This window comes from Geotrypetes seraphini, chromosome 6 (assembly GCF_902459505.1).
Source record: "Geotrypetes seraphini chromosome 6, aGeoSer1.1, whole genome shotgun sequence".
NCBI classification, from domain to species: Eukaryota; Metazoa; Chordata; class Amphibia; order Gymnophiona; family Dermophiidae; genus Geotrypetes; species Geotrypetes seraphini.
Genome location: NC_047089.1, coordinates 144,948,184 through 144,973,020, shown reverse-complemented (window position 1 = coordinate 144,973,020; position 24,837 = coordinate 144,948,184). Strand labels below are relative to the sequence as shown.

Here is a 24,837-nt window from a genome sequence, read left to right as displayed (position 1 = left end):
TGTATTTGCCGGTTCTTAAGTGTGCGTTTCTTGAGAGTTGCACAGCGGGTGCAGGTGTCAGCCCGATGCTCTGGACCCAAACACTGAAGGCACCAGTTGTGTGGGTCAGTCAGAGAGATCGGGCGTGCACACCGCTGGCACTTCTTGAAGCCCGGTTGCGGGGGCATGAAGGGAAACACGGCCTCCGCGAAATCAAACCCGGAGGCTTGTATGATTACAACAGGCCCCGCCGGGGCCGGCTGCAAAAAAGCAAAGAAAAGACACGAGTTTTTTTTTTTTTTTTTTGAAAAGGAAAGTAAAGTCAAAAGACAAAATATAGAACAAAAAGGATCAAAAAAAATCGCGAGCGGGAAGGCAAAATAGAGTTTTCAACGGCCGTTGAAAGCACATGCGTCTTCTTCGCTCCGCGGAAACGAAGAAACTGGAGACCACGCACTCCTCCGTCGGGCGGGAAGGCACCAGCGCATGCGCGGTGCGGCCAACTAGAACTTTCTAGTTAAAAAGGTCCGTACCGGGGCTCCGTCGGTGACGTCACCCATACGTTAAGAATATGCTGCCTGCTTGTCCTGGGATAAGAGGGGATTGAAGGGACACGTATCAGTATCTTGGTAATTTTCCATAGAATGTTTTGAAGCTGTAAGAAAGCCAGACCCTGTTTGTCTTTTCTTCTTTGAAAATAGTACAAGGACATTTATGTTTGAAAAGATATGTTCTTAACTTGTTGTGAAGTGAATTCAATTGTTTTTATAAGCCGTATTTGCAAGCAGCTTTAGATAAGAAAAAAGCTCTGCTGACCACAGCACCCTCTGTGGACTTCAGTCTTGAGATAGAAAAAATGCTGACGACCCTTACCCATGTAATTAGTTATTTCTTTTAAAGTTTCATGTGACCTGTGTCCATATATGGTTTGTGTTTAGGTCACATGCTGACAACACTGATTCATTTAGATCAGGGGTGCCCACACTTTTTGGGCTTGCGAGCTACTTTTAAAATGACCAAGTCAAAATGATCTACCAACAATAAAATTTAAAAAAACCACAACGCACACTGTACGCAAAGAAAATGTTAATTATCATTCCTATTCCAGGGTTTTTCAAAGAGGTCAAAGCAGATGACTCTATGCACTATCACCTCAGTAACAACCATACAAAAATAGACAAATATCCCCCCCTCCCTTTTTACTAAACCACAATAGCAGTTTTTAGAGCACAGAGAGCTCCGCTGAATGCCCAGTGCTGCTCTCGACGCTCAAAGGCTCCCTGCGCTAAAAAAACTCTATAATGGTTAAGTAAAAGGGGACCTTAGTGTAAAATATAGACAGCAGATATAAATTCAGACACATTTTGATCACTAAATTTAAAATAAAATAATTTTTCCTACCTTGTCTGGTGATTTCATGAGTCTCTGGTTGCACTTTCTTCTTCTGACTGTGCATCCAATCTTTCTTCCCTTCTTTTAGCCTGTATGCTTCCTCTCCTCCAGACTTCGTTCCCTCCCCCAACTTTTCCTTCCTCTCTCCCTGCTCTTTCTTTCTCTCTGCCTCCCTTTCTTTTTTTTCTGTTTCTCTTCGTTCCTTCTGTCTCCCTGCATGCCCTTTTTCTTTCTTTCTCCCTGCCCTCCCCCAAGCCACTGCCATCGGGGACCAGGACCCAAACCTCCACCAATAACAGGCCCGAAAGCCGACGCCGCCCCAAGCTCTCCCTGCTTCGGCAGACCAGCATTCCTCTCCCCGACGTCAATTCTGACGTCGGGGACAGGAAGGCTGATTGGCCCAAGATCGCGATCGACCTATTGGGGGAAGTGCTGTCGGGTCCTGCCTTCGCGGAAACAGAAAGTAGGCAGGACCCGGCAGCAAGAAGAGCAAATGCTTCACTAACCTGTCTTCCGCCTTAGCCCATAGCGAACGCTTGCTTCAGGGCTCTCAACATGTGCGTGCCGGCTTCCCTTCTTCCCCCACCCCCCCCCGGACATAACTTCCGGTTTCGGAGGGAAGAGAAGGTAAGCCGGCACGCACACGTTAGAGCCACGGAGCATAAGTTGCTACGGGCTGAAATCTCCAAGCCGGTTTTTTTTAATGTTCAGCAGCGGCGGCAGCAGATGACAGATGGGCGGACCGCCCAGCTAAAAGGCCCTAGAGAGAACACTGGAGAGGAAGGCTGATCGGCCCGGTAGATCAGGACGGCAACACGAGTCTATCACGGAGCCCGGGATGAGCTCCGCGATCGACTCGCGTTGCCTTCCTGAACTACTGGTCGATCGCGATCGACGTGTTGGGCACCCCTGATTTAGATGATATAAAAGGGATGTGAAGCTGACAATAAAATTGGACATGTTTGGAGATCATTTCTTGCCTCTACAATATGTCCCCAGATGCATCTGACTTTCAAATGACAGAGACAGAGAAAGTATGGGGCAGGAATTGGGACCTAATCCTTTTCAGGAACTGAGAAACAAAATAGCGGAAACACTACGCCAAATTTGTAACCTATCCTTGAAAACTGGGGAGATCCCAGAGGACTGGAAAATAGCCAATGTCATGCCCATCTTTAAGAAGGGATCAAGGGGTGACCCGGGAAACTACAGGCCGGTGAGCTTGACCTCGGTTCTGGGAAAGATAATGGAAGCACTGGTCAAGGACACAATCTACAAACACATAGAAAACAATGGACAACTGAAGGCAAGCCAGCACGGCTTCTGCAAGGGAAGGTCATGCCTCACAAACTTACTGTATTTCTTTGAGGGAATAAATAGCCAGGTGGATAAAGGGGAATCCATAGACATCATTTACCTTGACTTCCAAAAGGCCTTCGACAAGGTACCTCATGAAAGACTGCTTAGGAAGCTGTGGAGCCACGGGGTGCAGGGGGATGTCCACCGATGGATCAAACACTGGCTGGCAGGTAGGAAACAGAGGGTTGGAGTAAAGGGCCATTACTCAGACTGGCAATGAGTCACGAGCGGAGTTCCACAGGGGTCGGTGCTGGGACCGTTCCTGTTCAATATATTTATCAACGACCTGGAGACGGGGACGAAATGTGAGGTTATTAAATTTGTTGATGACACCAAACTCTGCAGCAGGGTTAGAAACACGGAAGACTGCGAAGACCTGCAAAGAGACCTAACGAGACTGGGAGTGGGCAAAAAAGTGGCAGATGAGTTTTAACATAGAGAAATGCAAGGTCATGCATGTAGGGAAAAAGAACCCGATGTTCAGCTACAAAATGGGAGGATCACTGCTAGAGGTGAGCAACCTTGAAAGAGACCTGGGGGTGATGGTGGACACAACATTGAAAGCATCAGCACAATGTGCCTCAAAGAAAGCGAACAGAATGTTGGGTATCATTAAAAAGGGTATCACGACCAGGACGAAGGAAGTCATCATGCCACTATATCGTGCAATGGTGCGCCCACATCTGGAGTACTGTGTCCAGTACTGTTCGCCGTACCTCAAGAAGGACATGGCAGTGCTTGAGGGGGTCCAGAGGAGAGCAACTAAACTGGTAAATGGTATGGAAAACTTTTCATACGCTGACAGGTTGAAAATGCTGGGGCTGTTCTCCCTGGAAAAGCGGAGACTTAGAGGAGACATGATAGAAACCTTCAAAATCCTGAGGGGCATAGAGAAGGTGGACAGGGACAGATTCTTCAGACTGTGGGGAACCACAAGTACAAGGGGTCACTCGGAGAAATTGAGAGGGGACAGGTTTAGAACAAATGCGAGGAAGTTCTTTTTACCCAGAGTGTGGTGGACACATGGAACGTGCTTCCGGAGGTTGTGATAGGCCAGAGCACACTACAGGGTTTCAAGGAAGGTTTAGATAGGTTCCTAAAGGATGAGGGGATTGAGGGTTACAGATAGATATAGAGGTAGGTTACAGAAATGGTCAGGAACCACTTCACAGGTAACAGACCTGATGGGCCGCCGCGGGAGCGGACCGCTGGGCATGATGGACCTCTGGTCTGACCCAGTGGTGGCAACTTCTTATGTTCTTACTTGAGAAATGTCAGGAAACATTTGAATTGAAGAACCTAAAAGGTATCATTCATATGTCTAAAGTAAATGCAGAGAATCAGATCTCTATCAAACTCCAATGCAAATGTTACTATGAATGTAGTTCTTTCAGTTATCACTTCCAGTGAGTTTTCCCCAAAATTTGTTAAATTCACATCCATCTTTTCAGCTTCCTCTGGTCCTGTAGGGGTAGAGCTATCCCGTTTATTTCTCAAGGAAATATACTAAGCTCTAATTATTGGTGGTAAACTTTCCATTGGAATTAACAAACCCCCTCTTCTATTAAACTGCGCTAGCAGTTTTTAGTGCAGAGAGCCGCACTGAATGGCTCCTGACGCTCATTGGAACTATATGAACGTCGGGAGTAGTGCAGGCCATTCAGCATGGTTCCCCACACTAGAAAACTGCTAGCGCAGTTTAATAGAAGAGGCCCAAAGTCTCTTTCAAATATCTCCAGACCATTTCTATTCAAGGAATTAATGGAGATTTAGGAAAATTCATCAATCTCAAGTTATTTTTTCTCTGCTTATTTTCCATATATTCTAATTTTCTTTAAATAGAAGATCTTTCTTTAACAATCTCCAATTCTTGGGTTTTAATCGCATCAATTTGTTCTTCATGCTTCTGTAATTTCTCACTTTGTTCTTTTAACATTAACCCATGAACATTAACCTGGGAGTTGATAAACAATCGGAACGTACCATAGAAACTGCTTTTTTAAGGTTGGAGTCCATAGTTACAATTCGTTCATATTTACTACTGCAGGTTTACTCAACTCTTCAAAATGATCACTATTAGTCCCAGAGGATAAGATCTTACCCACATCTGTATTGGATGCCATTGACTGGGCTTCAGGAGGAATCCTCTTCTCCAGAGATCTTCCTCCCATTGCTTCTCCAGGGCTCGCCAGTTGTACCTCATCTCTGATCAGCTGGGTTACCTGCTCCTCCAAAGACGTCGCTCTCCTGGGCTGAAGAGAGGCCTACCCCTGGATCGGGCTAAGAGAAGCCCAATCAAAACTACGGTTCACAGAAAGATTCTGTGTTCCTCCTAAGTTCAGGGCTGTCTCTTTTTGTAGATGTGTCGCTCTGAAGTCCAGCGTCGTTTCTACAGAGTTTCTGGCGCCTCCAGCTGCTGGAGGATTCAGCCGGGAAGCTCCCTTCCTCTTCCCCATTGTAGATGTGGCCCAAAAAGCCAACAGAAGAAAATTCAACACTCCAGCAGGAAACCACCCGCCGGAGGAGGAAAAAAACTGACAGCAAGAAGTCAGCTCAGCCGGGGAATGCACAGGCGGAAAAGAGAGCACTGGTAAGCAGCTCTGCTTCAGCAGTCCGACCCCAACGCCATCCTGGATCCTATTATCATCTTCTCTCTCATTCTAACAGATGATGTAATTCTACAGTTCATACAAGGTACATGCTAGATCTTAGTTAGTAGCACAATCCACGCATACATCCTTTCACTCAGACCCACACAGAAGGCAATTGGCTTTGTTGGTTTATTATTACACACATCACATATAGTCGCACTTCTCTTTTCTCCACCACATTGTAGTTCATTTCACTTTTCACTGTCACAATTCGCTCAATATTGATTTCAGATCATCACATTGTTCACTGGGATTTCACATTCATGTCATATACATCAATGAGACACAATTCCCTCCCCAAAATTTTTTCATCGGTTTATTTAAGGTCTCCTGAGGAAGGTCAAGAAGGCCGAAACACGAACTAATAGTAGTTGGTCCGATACAAGATTACATTTGACATCATTAATGGTTATTGATATGGATTTTTAGTGACATATGGATGTTTTAATAATATTGTCTGGATTCTTATATCAATAAATTGTTATCCATAAAACAACCTCTAAGACATCCAGAGTCTTTGTTCCACCTCGTTGGCCCTTGGTCTAACTCTGCATGACTTTTCTTATATTAGATGACTTCTTGACAAATGAAAGGGTGGCATTTTGTATCCTACTTTCTTGGTGGCTATATTATGTGTGTGTGGCAAATGTCTGTCAGAATGTTCCCTTAGTACAAAAAATAATGTGATAATTTTTCTCCTTTCTATAGGAAGATTATAGACAGCCATACTTAATTGTATTTCTTTACTTATGGTGCAGGGACCAAGGACAGAACTGCTTGTAGTTTTACTCAGTTTAAATGTTTCCTTTCTCAATTATGCCCACCCATAATCCACATAGTTCAGCTATTTCCTATCATGGTTCATTTTTATCTGTGTACTTTGTCTGTCTATCCTAACTCAAATGTAAGCTCAAAGGAGCAGAACAGCTTCTTATGGGTCTCTGTATAGTGCTGTGTACATCTGGTATGTGCTATATTAATGATTAATAATGATGATGATAACAACAACATGGACATTGGAGTACACAAGTACTTTAAAAAAAAGTTTTTAAAGTATCTATTTGTGACTGTAGTGAAAACAAAGGGGACCTTCTATGTTATCCTAAAAGTAAAATGAAACTTGTTTCTTTTCAATCTGCCAAGTGATCCTATTCATAGTTTGGAAATCATAGTGCTGGTATTAGATATGTTCTAAATTGTTCTGAAAAGCACTTCATTATTTCAGAAGAGATGGGATGTCCTAAAAATATAGTCACAAGTTCTCTCAAGCCCACTTGGCCATTAAAAGCATCACTCATTACATATCCTTCTCTTAAAACGGTTCTTCTGTTTCTATCCTGTGAAGTGCCCTAGCAACTGACAGGATTACTAAAAAGAAAACATGCATACAGCAAGGACCTGCTAACTGAGTAAAAAAAAATAGTTTTTTTGGGCTACAGTTTCTTCTAAAGGTCAAAATATTCTCTCAGATGATGATTAGAAACAATATCAGTTTAAAATAAATAAGATAGTTCCAATTCAATGTTCAGATCATTTTACTTTGTTTTTAATCTTTGTAATGGCCTGAGAAAGGATGGACTGAATCAAAATGTTTGGAAGTCAGGGTAAAATTAAAGTGGATGTGTGGGAAGAGAAGGCTTTAAAGCTTGGGAGGTTCTTTTACTGATCTGGATATTGATCAATTAACAGAAGATTGGGCTATGGAAACTAGTATAGTGAACAGCCCCTTTACCCACAGAGAACAGCTCCACTGCCACCAGAAGCTGCTCCACTGGGATCCAGCATCTGCAAAAGAAGGGAGTGAGTCAGGCTGGCATGGGAGAGTTGCTCCGCGCTCCGCCTCCCACCGCCCTCCCTCCCAAATGCTCCTGCTATTTGCTATCATTAATGGGAGTGCAAAAACATCAAACTTAAATACAGGGCAGCTCCATTGAAAACCAGGAGCTGCCCTACCGAGATCCAGTGTCGGCAGAGAAGGGGAGTGATTCATGCTGGCGTAGGAGAGTCGTTCTGCCTCTCCGACACTCCTATTAAATGCCTAAGGTTAAAGCCAAAGATATGCTTCTTAGCATGCTTCTTTGCACAGTTCTTTAAACAACTGAAATCCATACTGAGAACAAGAGACATTACCCGCACATCCACAATACATCAGTGGACAATCAACCATTTAACAACCAGCGATCATTTAACCGCGTCAAGGTAATCTCCAGTCAGCTAATTTTAAATCCTCCCATTCTCCACACCTCCAACAGACACTGCAGAATACTAAACCTAAATCATGAAGTGGTACCATGCACTATTCCTAATCTTTTTAGGCCAGACATGTCAAACTCTGGCCCATGGGCCAAATCTGGCCCGCGGTGTAAATTGGCCCGCCAAATGATGTGCATTGAAACTGGCCCGCTGGCAGACATTAAAAGCAGCCTGCAGAGGATCGCCAGTCAGCTGTAGCGATCCAAGCAGGCTGCCGTAGCCTCAGCAGTACTTTCCCTCTGCCACGGTACCATACGTCAGAGATGGGGCAGGATCGCAGCACACAGAACGTGCTGCAGAGGCCGACGGCAGCCTGCTAAGATCGCTACAGTTGATCAGCGATCCTCTGCAGGCTGCTTTAATGTCTGCCGGTGGGCCAGATGAGTCGATGGTGGAGTGAGTACGGGACTGGTTAAAAACTCGTCTGCCTGATTAAAAACATTTTTTGAGAAGTTTGGAGTTTCCATCATATTGGGAAAATCGTACTAAACTTGGCTGTGACTCTCTTACACCCAATGATTTTGACAAACCAAGAGATATGAAGCAAGTGAGGAGGACAATGTTAGATTGATTTCTAAAATACTTTATCTTTAAATTTCAAGGTTGTTCTAGTCTTTTTCTTGGCACTTAGGCCTCATTCCCAGGTTTAAAACAAGTTTTGAAGAATCAAACCTCATTTGTTCCAAAGTTATTTTATGTAAGGAGAAAAAAACATTTTTAAGGTTTCTTCTGGAAAGTGAGACAAGTGTTTATAAACTTGGGTTTAATAAGCTGCGTGTAATTATGTCCAGGTGGCATGTGTGTGAAATCCTGACGGGTGCGCATTATCAGACGACAACCAGAGCCTGGGACCACAACATGAACCGCCTTGAACCGCAAGGTAATGGCAGAATAGAAATCCCTAATGTAATGTAATGTAATTTGAATAATGACCAGACAACAAAAGTTAGCAAAAATAATTGTATTTTCTGTTTTGTGATTACAATATGTCAGATTTGAAAAGTGTATCCTGCCAGAGCTGCTCTTAAGATAGTAAGCGTGAACTAGGACCTAAAAGAGAGAGGAAAAGTCTTTTTTATTTATTTTGTTTACATCACAGAGCAGGCATGGGATTTGAGAGGTTGTAACCCTATACTTCTACTAAGACTAAGGGGTACTTTTATTAAGGTACGCATTTAGCACGCGCTAAATCAATTAACGTACCTTAATAAAAGGACCCCTAAATATCTTAATAAAAAATTTGGCCAGCGACTTAGCCTAAGTTTTAGATTTCGACCCCTTATGTGATTGAGTTTCACACCCCTGTTTTAGGCCTTTTAAACCTAACCGAAGTCTGCCAAACAATAAGAAAACCTTTTCAAACTTGGTACCCAACAAATCATAACTCCAAACCACGTGGACACTCTTCACAAACAAACCTATACTTTAAAAACTCCTCCTCCTCGCTCTGCAATCTGATCCAAAAAATCTCCAGCAACCACCCCCCTCCCCCTGCTCCACAAAAGAAACCCAAGCCCCCTCCTGCTAGAATTCATCCTAACTTTATTTTACTTATTTATTTATTTAATTTAAAAGGATTTATAATCCACAAATCCAACAATGTTAAGTGGGTTCCAAAATTACATACATAATCAAAAACCAAAACAAGACAAAAATCATAAAAAATACAAAATCTATATAACAAAAGCTAAAAAACCCCCACAAAAACAACAAGTTTAAAACATCATAAAAACTACATAAAAAAGCAGATCATACAATTAAAAAGGTATTCAATAAAACACACCTCAAGCAAATTTATAACCTCATAAATCGACGTGCAAATAAGACTGTTTTCACATCTTTCCTGAACTGAGGCAGGAAACCCAGTATTTCTCAGCTTCTTCAAGCCAAGTACTCCCTAAGTCTAATAAATATCAACCGAGTACCCCCACCCAAGCTCCACCCCAGACCTGACCAGGCTACGCCCCTGATCCCCACCCCCATAATAATAGTACTAATTGTAATGCAATTTCTTCCATCCATTTTTCATATACACACAGTATAATCTTAATACATAATGGCAACCACTAAATTAAAAAAACACAAAGCAGATGACTTTAAAATATGCACTCAGTCACTCAGTAACAACTATAGAAAAATAGACAAATATCGTGCAAAATATAGACAGCAGATATAAATTCTCAAAACTAACACATTTTGATCATTAAATTGAAAATAAAATCATTTTTCCTACCTTTGCGGACTGGTGATTTCATGAGTCTCTGGTTGCACTTCCTTCTGATTGTGCATCCACTATTTCTTTCTTCCTCCTGCATGCTTCCTCTCCTCCAGACCTCATTCTATTCCCTAACCAACATCTCTCTTTCTCTCTGACCCTCCATGAGTCCAACTTTTCTTCCTCTCTCCTCCACTCCCATTGGCAATATGTCTCCCTCTCTCTCTCTCTCACTGTCTTTCTCATTCCCTCACTTGCTGCAAGAGAGTGGGGAAAAGAGAGAGATCCAGGGTGCATCACTCTTACTCCCTTTACTGCTGTATCCAATATTTCTCTCTCCTTTCCACCAGTTCAACATCTCTTTCTCTCTGCCTCCTGCACACTTCTCATTCCCTCCCCAACCAACATCTCTCTCTCTCCCTCCTTGAGTTCAACTTTTTACTCTCTGCCCTCTCCTCCTTCCCCTAAGTGTGACATTTCTCCTTCCCACCTTTCTGCCCTCCCCATCCATCTCTCATTTTCTCTCTCTCTATCTCCACGAGTCCAAATACTTTCTGCCTCCTGCACGCTTCCTCTCCTCCGGACCTCATTCCCTTCCCCAACCAACATCTCTCTCTGTCCTTCCATGAGTCCTGACCACAGGTAGTTTGATAATTGCTCCATAGCAGACATGTGAGACCTTACAATCCTGAAAGCAATAACACAGACATCACTGTATGATTTTAATTTTGGATTTTTGTGAATGTTCATAGACAGTAAAGACCTAAAGGAGAGGAGAGTGTGGCATAGTGGTTAGAGTTACAACCTCAGCACCCTGAGGTTGTGGGTTCAAACCCCACGCTGCTCCATGTGACCCTGGGCAAATCATCGCATTAGGCTTTTTTATTGCCAGCCATGGACGAATTAGCTCTGATACTCATAGAAATTCTATGAGTGTCAAAGAGTTTACCGCCCTGGCCAGTGATAAAAAAGCTTAATGCAGCTTCATAAAAGGGGGGTTAATCCTTCACTGCCCCAGGTACATTAGAGAGATTGTGAACCCACCAGGAGAGATAGGGAAAATGCTTGAAGTACCTGTATGTAAATTGCTTTGAATGTGGTTGTAAAAAGACTACAAAAATGTGGTATATAAGTCCCAAACCCTTTCCCTATAAATGAGATGATTACTCACCGGCAAATGTCCAAGAAGAGGTGTAATACTGTCAGAAACATATATGATGCTTCCATCTGTAGTTATAGCTATTACGAATCCATCTAGTGCCTGAGAAACAAAATACAAGGGAATTTTTTGCTGCGTTGGATTTTTTTGCTCGACATTGACATCACCACTTAGAACCATAATATTGCAAGTAATAATGTGGGCTCAAGTTTAAAAGCACCACAAATAAAATTCACATTAACCCCCAAAGTCTATAAAAAGCACTAAAAATTGTACACACAATTTTGGTTGTGTACCCAAATTGTATGCACAATTTAATTGAAAAAGTCAATTAGAGCAATAATTGACACTAATTAAAATTTACAAGTTACATGCCTAAATTTTACATGCGAGTCAAAAAAGAAGGTGCTGAAATGGGCAGGGTGGATTGGGGACATTACTTTAAGTTACATGCATAATTACAGAATAACGGTATCTGTTCCTAAATTTAGATGCATGTATTTGCACCCCGTTTTCTTTTGTGCAAACAGCTACGTCTAAATTTAGTTATGGTTCTTTCTTGACGAAAGCGCTATTCTATAACTTCAAGTGAGGCTTAGAGAATAGTGCTTTTTTATGACGATCATTTGGTTGCCATATATAGAATTTAGCCCTAAGTAACTGCACATTGAATTTGGTCTCATGAGTTTAAAATTAAGCAAATAGCTACATTTCACCAGCAGTTAGCCGCGGTTAGAGAAGTGAGCAAACTCAAAGGCCATGAGCAGAAAAATAGGTAACATAGGATGAAAAAGGTGCATTCAATTGGCTTTTTTGTCCAATTAAAAAACAAACAAGCATGCTGTACAATTGTTCTCCCTGCCCCCCTTATTTCTTTCTGTCTCCCTGCTCCCATTTCTTTCCCTCTCCATGCCCCCTTTCTTTCTGTCTTTCTCTCTCAATACCCCCTTTCTTTCTGTCTCCCTGTCCCCCCTTTCTTTTTCCCTTATTTCCTTCTGTCTCCCTGCCTGCCCCCTTTCTTTCTTTCTCCCTGCCCTCCCCCAAGCCACAGCCGCAGAGCTCTAAGCTCTCCCTGCTTCGTGACACCGTAAACAGGACGCAGAAGCAACAGGCCGACCAGCCTTCCCTCCCCCCCATGTCAATTTTGACGTTGGAGAGGAAGTTCCGGGCCAGCCAGGCAGCGATTAGCTGGCTTGGAACTTCCTCTCCGACATCATATTTGACATCAGGGGGAAGGCAGGTCGGCCCGATGTTTTTGTATCCTGTTTACAGCATAGGAAAGCAGGTACAACGCGAAGGCAACGTGAGTCTATCATGGAGCCCAGGATGGGCTCCGCGATCGACTCGCGTTACCTTCGCAATCTATTGGTCAATCGTGATGGACATCTTGGCCACCCCTGGCTTAGCAGATCTCTGGCTTATCATATCCCAGGGCAGTCAGAAGCCTGGAAGCTGCTATAGCTCAATAAGTAAAAGCCCTGTGCTCCTCTTCTAAAGGTCATAAGTTCAAATCCAAACCAGCTCCCCAACACATGTTTTAATTGTGGCATTCTACCTTGCAGGTGCACCCTGATGATCTCACAATGAGGTCATCATTGTGCAGCTGCAAACCTCCATTTGCAATGAAGTTGAAGCCATAAGGTCTGTATCTGTTTTTTTTCTGTTTTTAAGATTTTGCAAATAAAGTTACTATATTTTTTTTGCTCCATAAGACACACTTTTCCCCCCCCCCAAAATAAGGGTGCGTCTTATGGAGCGAATACCCCCCACCCCGTACCTTTTTTAACTGCATTTTATCGGCAGGAGCTTTCTGTAATCCTGCCCTTCCCTCCATAAACCACTGCCTCCTGATGTCTTCCTTCAGCTGCAGAGTGGTGCAGAAGGCAGGCACGAGCTTTTCACGGCCTGCCTGGTCCAGCGCTGCTCTTAGAATAGCTTCCGTCAGTTCTCATGGGACGAGAAGCTATTCAGAGAACAGCACAGGATCAGGCAGGCCGCGAAAAGCTCACGCCTGACTTCTGCACCGCTCTACAGCTGAAGGAAGACATCAGGAGGCAGCGGTTTACGGAGGGAAGGGCAGGAGCACAGAAAGCTCCTGCCGATACAGTGCAATTAAAAAAGGTACCTGGGGGGGTGATGGAAGAGGCTGCCAGAGATACTGTGCCGCAGTGGTGGAAGAGACTGCCAGTGAAACTGTGCCAGGGGTGGGGGTGGGGTGGAAGAGATTGCCAATGATAATGTGGGCCAGCAGCACACCAGTTCTTTTTCAAAAACATATGTTGGCTTGTTCCAGCTATAAGTTACTGACATGTGGCAGCATTGGATCTCCTAAAGCACAGGGCCCCAGTGGTCTCTCCAATACTTTTTACTTTGTAATAAAATAGTTTGTTTTAAGAGGCTATACTCTTTTACTTGAGCATTTTTGTGATGAGTTTCTACTGTTACTATTGCAGCCTAATCCCTGGTAAATAGACCCCTTTTTTCATACAGAAAAGAACCCAGTGCCAAGTATAATAGGGAGCATTTCCTGAATTTTAAAGGGTGAGAAACTTTTGGGCTGCAGCAAAAAGGGGCCTTTGCATCCTCTTAGGTGGGTCTTTCCCACACTCTAAGGTCACTTTGCCATGGCTAGAAAATGACTTTTTTCATACTCTGATTTAGTGGCTCCTGGACCGTGAAACACAGGACCTATATGAGCTGCAGCTGGTTAGAAGTTAGAAGACTCTTGGACTAGAAGTCCTGGGTGAGAGGTTCTTGGAAAGTCTCTGGAGTTGGCCTCAGGCAATAGCACTGCAACTCCCCCAGTCCCATAGCAGCAGAGCCTCTTCACTCCTCTCCCTTGGAAGGGATTTCCCAAAGATATCCAATGCCTTGCTTCTTTTTTTGGCAGCCTCCTCCTTCGTCATGTGCCCAGAAGTTTAGGTTCAATCAGATGCAAGCTAGCAGTGCCCCACTGTTCTGTTGCCGTGTCTGGGTGGCTAGTCCATTATAGGACTGGCCTCTTCCACATCCAAATGGTCTTGTTCTGGGTGTTTCAGACTTGGATGAAATTTTGGTCAAAAATGTGGTATAAAGATAGACATCCTGGCGGTCTGAGCGCCCCAATGCCTGCCTGCCTGCCAGCCAGCCAATAGGCCTACCTATCTATCTACCTGCCTGACACTAGGCCTACCTGCCCTGTCCCGGCCTACCACTAGACCACCAGAGGGGGGACAGGGAAGGGTGGTGGGACAAAGTACACAATTTGGTTCAGAATTTTGTTTCTTGGCTTTTCCTCCTCTAAATCTAGGGTGCGTTTTATGGTCAGGTGCGTCTTATGGAGCGGAAAAATACGGTATGTATGCAATCTATATATTTTTGTCGTGCTTTCTTTGCTTTCAAGAATGAGCTGATTGGAGCACTGCTTAGTCAGAAAAAAAGGGTAGCTTTTTAGCAAGAAAACTAAAGCTATGTTTTTCATTTGCTGTGCTTCAGTTATTGGATCTTTTCCTCTAATTAGCAAATATCATTGCTGTTTGTCCACAAAAATAGAAGGTTTTGCTTGCAATATATCTGTTTTGATGTGCCCCGTTTATGTTGTGCCTTATTAAATGTATTTTGAGCTTAATAAAGCAAAAATAGAAACCGAGAGAGCTATTTAGCAGATCACATTAAGGACATCCAAACTGTGCCTAAGTTCTGCAAGAACGTCCAAAGAGTGTCTAAGTTTCGTCTATAGAACTCGGATCTATTCGAAGCCCAAACTAAGTTCAGAAGTAGACTTGGTTTTCATTCGTCTACAATATAGGCATCATATTGACGCCCTAGGTCACTCAGTGTTACGTAAATGAATCAAAGGATGCCCAAATTGAGTCATTGCCAAAACCACATCCATTCCACGCCCAGGCTTATTGAGTTAGGTGCAAGTTTTAAACATGGGTGTCCATGAAATTGTGGCTGCACCTACAAAGTGACGTCTACGTACTTTGGATGTCTAAGTACCAATTATCGCTTGTTAAGACCCTTAATTAGCTGATTAACTACTTAGATTGGATGCCTAAAGCACGCCTAACTTTAGGCATGATTTAGGCACCCTTTATAGAATCAGGGCCATAGTGTGCACTGAATAATGAATCTCTGGCTGAACGCATATTAGTAGCACATTAACATGTTGTTATTGGTGACACTTCAGTGAACATTAACAATAACTTTAAAACACTTTACAGAATGTGCAACAAACATTAATGAGCTATGTCACATGTAAATGTGTGCAAGCTGCTCATTAAAATTAAAAATGTCTAATATAGATTGTAATAAACATAGTGGTCCTCGCTAAGTCTCAGAAAGTTAACTTCACCTTAAGAGGTCAGTAGCTGTGCATTACAGAGCCTGCCAAAGAGACCTAAGATCATATTCAAAGAAGGATAGAGATCTCTGGCTGTGACAGAGGAAAATGCTGACTACTAACAGTTTCAAGACCACTCCACAAACTTGACCTGTATGGAAATAATATTTAACTACTAGATACAAATGGGTAGATCTTGCCTTTGCTGTTGTTTTAGAACTGTATAGAAGAGTGGCAAGAAAGAAGCCATTGCTGAAAGAAACCCTACACAACTCCAAACTGCCACAGGAACTTAAAAGACACAGACAAAAAGGCAGAACCAGTCTAAGGGTTCTGAGAGTGGTAACCCAATGATGAATACATCTGTGAGAGCCAACACAACTTCGGAATAAAGTAATAATACTAAATATTAGTGAGAGTGGGTAACCTCAGTGTGGAGGGTCAGCGAAGGGAGAATTTCTCCAGCACTTCACACAACAAAGCAAAGGCAAACATACATCTGCCTGCACACCATCATCGGGTACCTCACGCACGTGTGCTTAAATCAAAATATGTGACATACCACAGTGAAATAACTAATATCACACAGGTGAAAATCAATCATTGGAACCACTCTGAGAACCCCCCCAGCCAACTCCCCAAAATTACCATGGCTTCAAAAAGTCTTCATGAATCTTGCTGAAGAAACAAGGGGTGACATAATAGTCCAAATAGTCTCCCTTCGCCGACCCTCCACACTGAGGTTACCCACTCTCACTAATATTTAGTATTATTACTTTATTCCAAAGTTGTGTTGGCTCTCACAGGTGTATTCATCATTGGGTTACCACTCTCAGAACCCTTAGACTGGTTCTGCCTTTTTGTCTGTGTCTTTTAAATTGCTGAAAGAAAGCCATATGGGGTCAGATTCAGTAAATAAATAGTCCCCAAAGTTAGTGCATTGGAAAGAATCTACACTAAGTGCTATTCTATAAAAGGTACTCCGTACTGAGTGTTGGGGTTTTTTGTAAAATAATGTTTAGCGCAGATTCCTACATCCAACTTTGGTTGTGAAGACTTTGCCTGCTGAAGCCTGACAGTGTAAATCCTGGCATGCAAGTTGGACGCATAACCCGGTAGGCTATAAAACACTGTGACTATATTTTGAGAATGACCCTGACCTGCCCCACCCCTCCCATAGCCACATCCTTTTTTGAGTTGCAAAGGTGTTCAGGCATGCAGGCAGATCTGCACCCAAATCCTAATTAATGCCAATTAGCATCAATAAATGAATGTTTTTATTTTTAAAATTTTTATACCGCCTAAAAACCTAGGCAGTTTACATAACAACATACACAATAAGTAAAAACAAGACTTACATATGACATCTAAAAATCACATCTACTCCAAATCTCCCCATTATAAGAAGATCGACGATCAAATAAATTCTTAATATTTTTAAAACATCTAAAAGCAAAATTTGCACATATCACAGAACCAAACTACACTTCACATCTCTTGTGCATATATTAATTTATATAAAAGCATTCACAAACAAATGTTTCTTCAGCAATTTTTTAAAACAAACTCTAGATGCACATAAACATAAAGATCCTGGGTAAGGTGTTCCAAAGCTTCATTCCACCTATTGACAACATAGCATCACCTATCTTGGAATGTGAGATCTTCCTATCTCTGTTCAATATTAATTTCATACTTGCTTCTTAATTTAAAGTCCTTTTTGGATGATATACTTCTAACAATTCCTGAAAAATATTTGGGGCTGCATGATATAGGATCTAGTGTATTATTGAAAGTATTTTCTATTTTACTCTCTGTTGTACTGGCAACCAATGCAACTGTTTCAAAATCGATGTTATGTGTGTCATTCTAGATGCGTCAGTAATAAGCCTAGCTGATGAATTCATTAGTAATTGCAAAGTCCTACTCTTAACTTTTACAACACCCAAATACAGTGCATTACAATAGTCTACTGAAAATTAAGGCTTGCAACCACAGTCCGAAAGTCATCATGCTGGAGCATTGGTTAGCCTGCACAACATGTGCAGTTTGCCTGTAACCATCCTGAACAAACCCCCAACACTGTCATCTCTTTTTTTCAACACAGTCCTTAGCGTTTTGTACAATCACCACCTCAGTTTTGTTAACATTCAATTTTAGGTCATGAGCATTCATCCATTTCATAATCCTCTCCATGTAACCTTGCATACACTTATCTATTTCTTGTACCTTTTTACTTACTGGGGAAAAAATAATATATCGTCAGCATAAAGATATTAAATAGCATCGGGCCCAAGACCAAGCCCTGTGGCACTCCGCTGGTCACCTTTGACGTTTGTGAGGGGATACCATTCACTATTACTCTTTGAAGTCTGCCGCTAAGCCAGTCTTGTACCCATGCTGTCAGTGTTTTTCCTAGTCCTAATGAGTACATCTTGTTCAATAACCTACGGTGTGGAACACTATCAAAAGCCTTGCTAAAGTCTAAATACACGATATCCAGGGACTCGCCCTCATCCAGTTTTTTCGTTACCCAGTCAAAGAAGCTTATCAGGTTGGATTGACAAGACCTTCCCTTTGTAAAGTCATGCTGGTGGGGATCCCTTAATCTTTCATTATCTAGAAATGTGTCCAATCTGTTCTTGATCAACTTCTCCATGAGTTTACTCACTATTGATGCGAGACTCGCCGGACTATAATTTTCAGCTTCTGACCTGCATCCCTTTTTGTGGAGTGGGATAATATTGGCAGTTTTCCAGTCCAGGGTTGGGGAGGCTATAGTGGGTTTAGGTATCTGACCACAGTGAGGGGTAGTTAAGAGTTGAAAGCAGTTTCAAAACAGTGAGCCTTTAACTTGGATTTCAACCTGCCAGGGACAGAGCATGACGTATTGACCTGACCTGCATCCCTTTTTGTGGAATGGGATAACATTGGCAGTTTTCCATTCCAGGGTTGCGGAGGCTATAGTGGGTATAGGTATCTGACCGCAGTGAGGGGGAGTTAAGAATTGAAAGCAGTTTCAAAACAGTGGGCCTTTAACTTGGATTTGAACACTGCCAGGGACAGAGCATGATGTATTGATTCAGGCAACCTGTTCCAGGCATACGGTGCTGCAAGAAAGAAGGGACGGAGTCTGGAATTGGCAGTGAAAGAGAAGGGTACAGATAAGAGGGGCTTGCCCGATGAGCGGAGATCACAGGGGGAGCATAGGGGGAGATGAGTGAGGAGAGATATCGGGGGGCTTCAGAGCGAACGCACTTGTAGGTCAGCAAGAGGAGTTTAAACTGTATTCAGAAATGGATGGGGAGCCAATGAAGCGACTTGAGGAGAGGGGTAATGTGAGAATAGTAGCTCTCGCGGAATATGAGTCACGCAGCAGCATTTTGAATGGATTGAAGAGGCAAGAGACAGGCATGCGGGAGGCCCGAGAAGCATGTTGCAGTAGTCTAAGCGCGAGGTGATAAAAGCGTGGACAAGGGTTTTGGTTGTGTGTTCAGAGAAGAGGACGGATTTTGGCAATGTTATAGAGGAGGAAACGACATGATTTGGCGGTCTGTTGGATCTGAGCAGAGAAGGAGAGAGAGGAGTCAAAGATCACCCCAAGGTTGCGAGCTGACATAACCAACTGAAGCTGCTACAACCAACTGAAGCTGCTACAAGCTGGATCCATCCAGGGAAGCGGCATCTGAAGCTAATAGCTAGTGTTACCCCCTTTGGCTGACATAACTGCAGTGAGATAGAAACATAGAAACATAGAAAATGATGGCAGGAAAGGGCCACGGCCCATCTAGTCTGCCCACACTAATGGCCCACCCCCTAACTATCTCCATGAAGAGATCCCATGCCAATCCCATTTTTTCTTAAAATCTGGCACGCTGCTGGCCTCGATTACCTGTTGTGGAAGATTATTCCAACGATCAACCACCCTTTCGGTGAAGAAATATTTTCTGGTGTCACCATGAAATTTCCCACCCCTGATTTTCAACGGATGCCTTCTTGTTGCCGTGTGTCCTTTAAGGAAAAAGAGATCCTCTTCCACCTCGATACGGCCTGTGACATATTTGAACGTCTCAATCATGTCTCCCCTCTCTCTGCGTTCCTCGAGTGAGTACAGCTGCAACTTACCCAGTCGTTCCTCATACGGGAGATCCTTGAGACCTGAGACCATCCTGGTGGCCATTCGCTGAACCGACTCAACTCTCCGCACATCTTTTTGATAATGCGGCCTCCAGAATTGTACACAATATTCCAGATGGGGTCTCACCATGGATCTGTACAAGGCATTATAACCTTGGGCTTACGGCTGACAAAACTTCTACGGATACAGCCCATGATTTGTCTAGTCCTGGATGAAGCTTTCTCCACTTGATTGGCAGTCTTCATGTCTTCGCTAATGATGCTTCTTGTAGCCATCTACTAGTCTCTGACATCGGTCTGAGGAAAGTTTGGTCCACTCCTCAATGCAAAATTCTTTCAGCTGTGAGATATTTGAAGGGTTTCTTGCATGTACAGCCCATTTCAAATCACCCCATAGCATCTCAATGGGATTAAGATCAGGGCTTTGACTCGGCTACTCCAGGACTCTTCATTTCTTAGTTTTCAGCCAGTCCTTGATGAATTTACTGGTATGTTTTGGGTCATTGTCGTGTTACAGGGTCCAGTTCCGCTTCAGCTTTAATTTTTTTATAGATGGTCTCACATATTCCTCAAGCACCCTCTAATACACGGTACAAGTCAAGGTGGATTCTATGATGGTGAGCTTGCCAGGTACTGCTGCAGCAAAGCATCCCCAAACCATGACACTTCCACCTCCCTACTTCACAGTTGGTATGAGGTTCTTTTCCTGGAATGCTGTATTTGGTGTTTGCCAAATGTGTCCTCTTTTCTGGTGTCCAAATAATTCAATTTTAGACTCATCTGTCCATAGAACATTATTCCAGAAGTCCAGGTGTTTGTCTACGTTCTCTCTGGCAAACTTCAGTCTGGCCTTGATATTTCTCTTAGAGAGCAAAGGTTTCCTCCTTGCACACCTCCCATGCAAATTAAATTTGTGCAGTCTCTTTCTAATTGTAAAGGCATGCACTTTCACATCAACAACAGCAAGAGCCTGCTGTAGGTTCCGTGATGACATTTTAGGGTTTTTGGAGACTTCTTTTAGCATCTTGCTGTCTGCTCTGGATGGCCAGACCTGGGCATGTTGGCAGTTGTTTGGAAAGTCCTCCCCTTGTACACTATTTTCCAGACCATGAATGGCTAATGTCATTTTCTTTCAAGATCTTTTTAAATCCCTTACCAGACTTATAAGCTGCTACAATCTTCTTTCTGAATGCCTCAGACAGCTCTTTGGACCACACCATGGTGTTCACTCTCACTGCAGCAGCCATGAACACACCAAACTAAATGTCTGAGGTTTAAGTAGGGTAAACCTCCTTCAAAATGCTGAGTAATGATGTTCTAATCATGTGCACCTGATGTAATACATCTGTGTATAATTTGAGGCACATTAAGTGGAAGGATATGTGGGGGGTGTCTTAATTTATTCCTTAGTTAGAATATACATTTTTGTGGATATCTTTTGTTTCATGAGTAAATCAAGGAAAATTTTAGTTGTTTACCTGCAAATACATCACTTTCTTTTACAGAGATAAATAATAATAAAAAAAAGATTTGACATCGATAAATGAATATTTCTTAAGAAAGAACTGAATATTTCATGAGGTGTCCTAATTTGTTCACATGATTGTATAACCAGTACATGCATGTGATTCCCCAAATATATTTTAGAAGAGACTCTAAATCAACTGAACCTTTTCTAAAATACTACTGGAATTGCACATGTTCCAACCTGGACATCTCAATGTTGATTTCTATGTTCAAGTTTCAAGTTTAATAATTGTTTTGATTAATCGCTTTGTTGAATTTCAAAGCGATGAACAAATTAAAATTACAATTTCAGGGGAATAATACAAACAGAACAATACATATTAACTTACAATATTAAAAAAAAAAATTACGAAAACAAACTTAAAAACACAAGGAAGGAAGGGAGATGAAATACAAATCATTATAGGAAAGTAGAACAAAAAAGGGAGAATACAAAATGAATAACAAAAAAACAGTGTAATATAATACAATAAAATATTCTAGACTGCAGTAAGTTTCATCAATTATCAAAAGCGTCTTTGAAGAGAAATGTTTTTAAGTTACTTTTGAATTTCTCAAGATTTTTCTCTTCCCTTAAATAAATTGGAAGGGCATTCCATAACTGAGGTGCCGTAACAGAAAAAATAAATTGTCGTCTTGTATTGATGACCTTAAGGGATGGAATAGTTAATAAATTCTGTTCATTAGATCTAAGGGTTCTGATTGGAGAATATAGTATCAGTAATTTGTAAATAAACTCTGGGGTTTTATTAAGAAGAGTTTTGAAGGTGAGTATGCATAGTTTATATGTTATCCGGTGGGAGACTGGGAGCCAGTGTGCGTCTTTTAAAAGAGGTGTTACATGATCAAATTTCTTAGTTTTGGTTATAAGTTTTATGGAAGCGTTTTGAATAATCTGTAATCGTTTTATTTCATTTAAGGAGATTCCTTTGACAAGGGCATTACAGTAGTCAATCCTGGAGATCACCAATGAATGAATTAGGATGTTAAGTGATTTAGAACATAAGAATTTTGAGATTGATCGAATTTGTCTTAATCTGTAAAAGGTTGTTTTAATAATATTACTAATGTGATCATGAAAATTTAGTTTGTGATCAAAGGTCACCCCTAAAATTTTGGTATTACTAACTAATTGTAGGGGAACATTTTTTATAGAAATGGGAGCAGTGAGGGAGAAATCGTCTTTCCAGGGGAAAAGCATCACATTAGTTTTTTTTATATTGAGTGCTAATCTATTTAGGTCTAGCCAACGATAAATTTGATCAAGTTTTTCGTTGATCGCTATGATATCTGATGTTTTGTTAGTGTCCAGTGGATGTAGAAGCTGGATGTCGTCAGCGTAGGCAAAGACCTGTCTAAAATGGGACTCTACAGTATATGTAAACATTATTTTCTTACCTCTAACATAAGTTGAGTAAATTCCTCATTGCTGAGAAATGATGGCTTCCAGTTCTGATGAATATCACAGATTTCTGTATGAGCTGTGACCTCTAAACAAAATAAAAAAGTAGATTTTTTTCAGGATTATAAGTATTTTTGGCCTGCAACAGTGTAACATATTTCTTTATATCATATATATTTCCAAATAGAGTAATTGAAAAACATTTATTATTTATGCATATTCATATAAAATTCTAAAAATAATGAGGTTGATTCTGAAAAGAACCGGTTTCTTAGTAGAATGTGATACCTTTTCATTGGCCCACCATTACAATTAAAGACATATGTAAATCCTGAGCTTTTACAAGATGTATCTCTGTATTCTAAAAAGCTTATCCATATAATACGAGTGGGTCAAAAAGATGGGGGTATTGCCCTATACGTCAAAGAAGGAATTGAGTCTACCAGAGAAAACACGCCAGAAATGAAAAATAAGATAGAGTCTCTATGGGCCAAAATTCCAAGAACACATGGAACGGAAACTAAGATCAGCATCTACTACCGACCCCCAGGGCTGTCCGAAGAAACTGATGAAGAAATGACGGACAAGATTAAATGCAACTTCAAGGGAGGCAACGCAGTTATCATGGGCGACTTCAATTATCTGGGGATAGACTGGAGCCTAGGCAACTCCAGCTGCGGTAGGGAGACCAAGTTCCTGGATGCTGTAGGTGATTGCTTCCTGGAACAACTTGTCAAGGAAAATGCAAGAGGAAATGCAATTCTGGACTTACGTAATACTAAATGTACTACAAAGACCGGCGCAAGGTATAGAAGTAGAAGGGATGCTGGGAAACACTGATCACAATATGATCCGCTTCAACATGGACACGGGAGCAAAACATCGATCCAGCATGATGGCCACGGCACTGAACTTCTGAAAAGGGAATTATGAAGGGATGAGACTCATGGTGGGGAAGAAGATAGGGAAGAGGATAAGCACTGTAAAAACGCTAGCGCAAGCATGGTCTCTTTTTAAGGACAGTCACTGAGGCGCAAAATCTATATATATTGCGTATCAACAAGGGATCCAAGAGGAAAAAGAACAAGGAACCGGCATGGCTCACTGTAGCGGTGAAAGAAGCGATCAGAGACAAGAAGACTTCTTTTAAGGAATGGAAAAGGTCAAAAACGGACAAAAACTGGAAAAAGCACAAACATCATCAAAGAAGGTGCCATAAGGCGGTGAGGGGCCAAAAGAGACTATGAGGAAAAAATAGCCAAGGAGGCGAAAAACTTCAAGCCGTTCTTTCGATATATTAAGGGGAAATGACCCGCAAAGAAAGCGGTGGGGCCGTTGGATGACCATGGAATAAAGGGAGTGCTAAAAGAGGACAAAGCCATCACCAAAAAACTGAACACATTTTTTGCGTCTGTATTTACCGAAAAGGATATCCACAACATACCGAAAGCCAACAGGCTATACATAGGAAACAATGACGGGAAACTGACGGGGTTGACTGACAGTCAGTCTAGAAGAGGTAAGCAGGCAGATTGATAGGCTTAAAAATGATAAATCCCCGGGACTGGATGGCATCCATCTGAGGGTAATCAAGGAACTGAAAGAGGTTATAGCTGAACTGCTTCAACTAATAACCAATCTGTCGATCAAATCAGGAAGGATTCCGGAAGACTGGACAGTGGTGAATGTTACGCCGACCTTCAAGAAAGATTCAAAGGGAGATCCGGGAAACTACAGACCGGTGAGCCTGACCTCGATACCGGGAAAGATATAGAGGCGCTGATAAAGGACCGCACCATTGAGCACCTTGACGGACACAATCTTATGATGACCAGCCAGCATGGTTTCAGCAAAGGAAGATCTTGCTTGATGAACTTGCTGCACTTCTTCGAGGGAGTTAACAGGCAGATAGACAAGGATGACCTGGTTGACATTGTATATCTGGATTTTCAGAAGGCGTTCGACAAGGTCCCGCATGAATGACTACTTTGAAAAATTGCGAGCCATGGAATCGAGGGTGAAATACTCACATGGATTAAAAACTGGTTGGCGAATAGGAAACAGAGAGTGGGGGTAAATGGACAACACTAGGACTGGAAAAGTGTCATGAGTGGAGTGCCACAGGGTACTTGGACCCGTGCTCTTCAACATATTTATAAACAACCTGGAAATTGGTACGACGAGCGAGGTGATAAAAATTGTAGATAATACGAAGTTATTCAGAGTAGTGAAGGCGAAGGATTGCGAAGACCTGCAACATGACATAAACACGCTCAAGAAATGGGCTGTGACATGGCAAATGAGGTTTAACATGGATAAGTGTAAGGTGATGCATGTCGGTAACAAAAATCTTATACACGAATACAGGTACTCTGAGAGACCCCCCAGGAAAGAGGCTTGGGAGTACTGGTCGACAAGTCGATGAAGCAGTCTGCGCAA

At 42.2% G+C, this 24,837-nt stretch overlaps 1 protein-coding gene across 2 annotated transcripts in view; it reads right to left on the bottom strand.

Moving 5' to 3' along the window:
• The window catches only part of NPAS2 (neuronal PAS domain protein 2), a 363,736-nt gene that overhangs the window by 226,000 nt on the left and 112,899 nt on the right, over positions 1-24,837 (bottom strand). For both annotated transcript variants that reach the window (XM_033949438.1, XM_033949439.1), the window contains exons 4-5: positions 22,395-22,486; positions 11,021-11,110 (exon numbers count right to left, since the gene is read on the bottom strand). In XM_033949438.1, the coding sequence (XP_033805329.1) occupies positions 11,021-11,110; positions 22,395-22,486 (182 nt within the window). The remainder of the gene's footprint in view (positions 1-11,020; positions 11,111-22,394; positions 22,487-24,837) is intronic.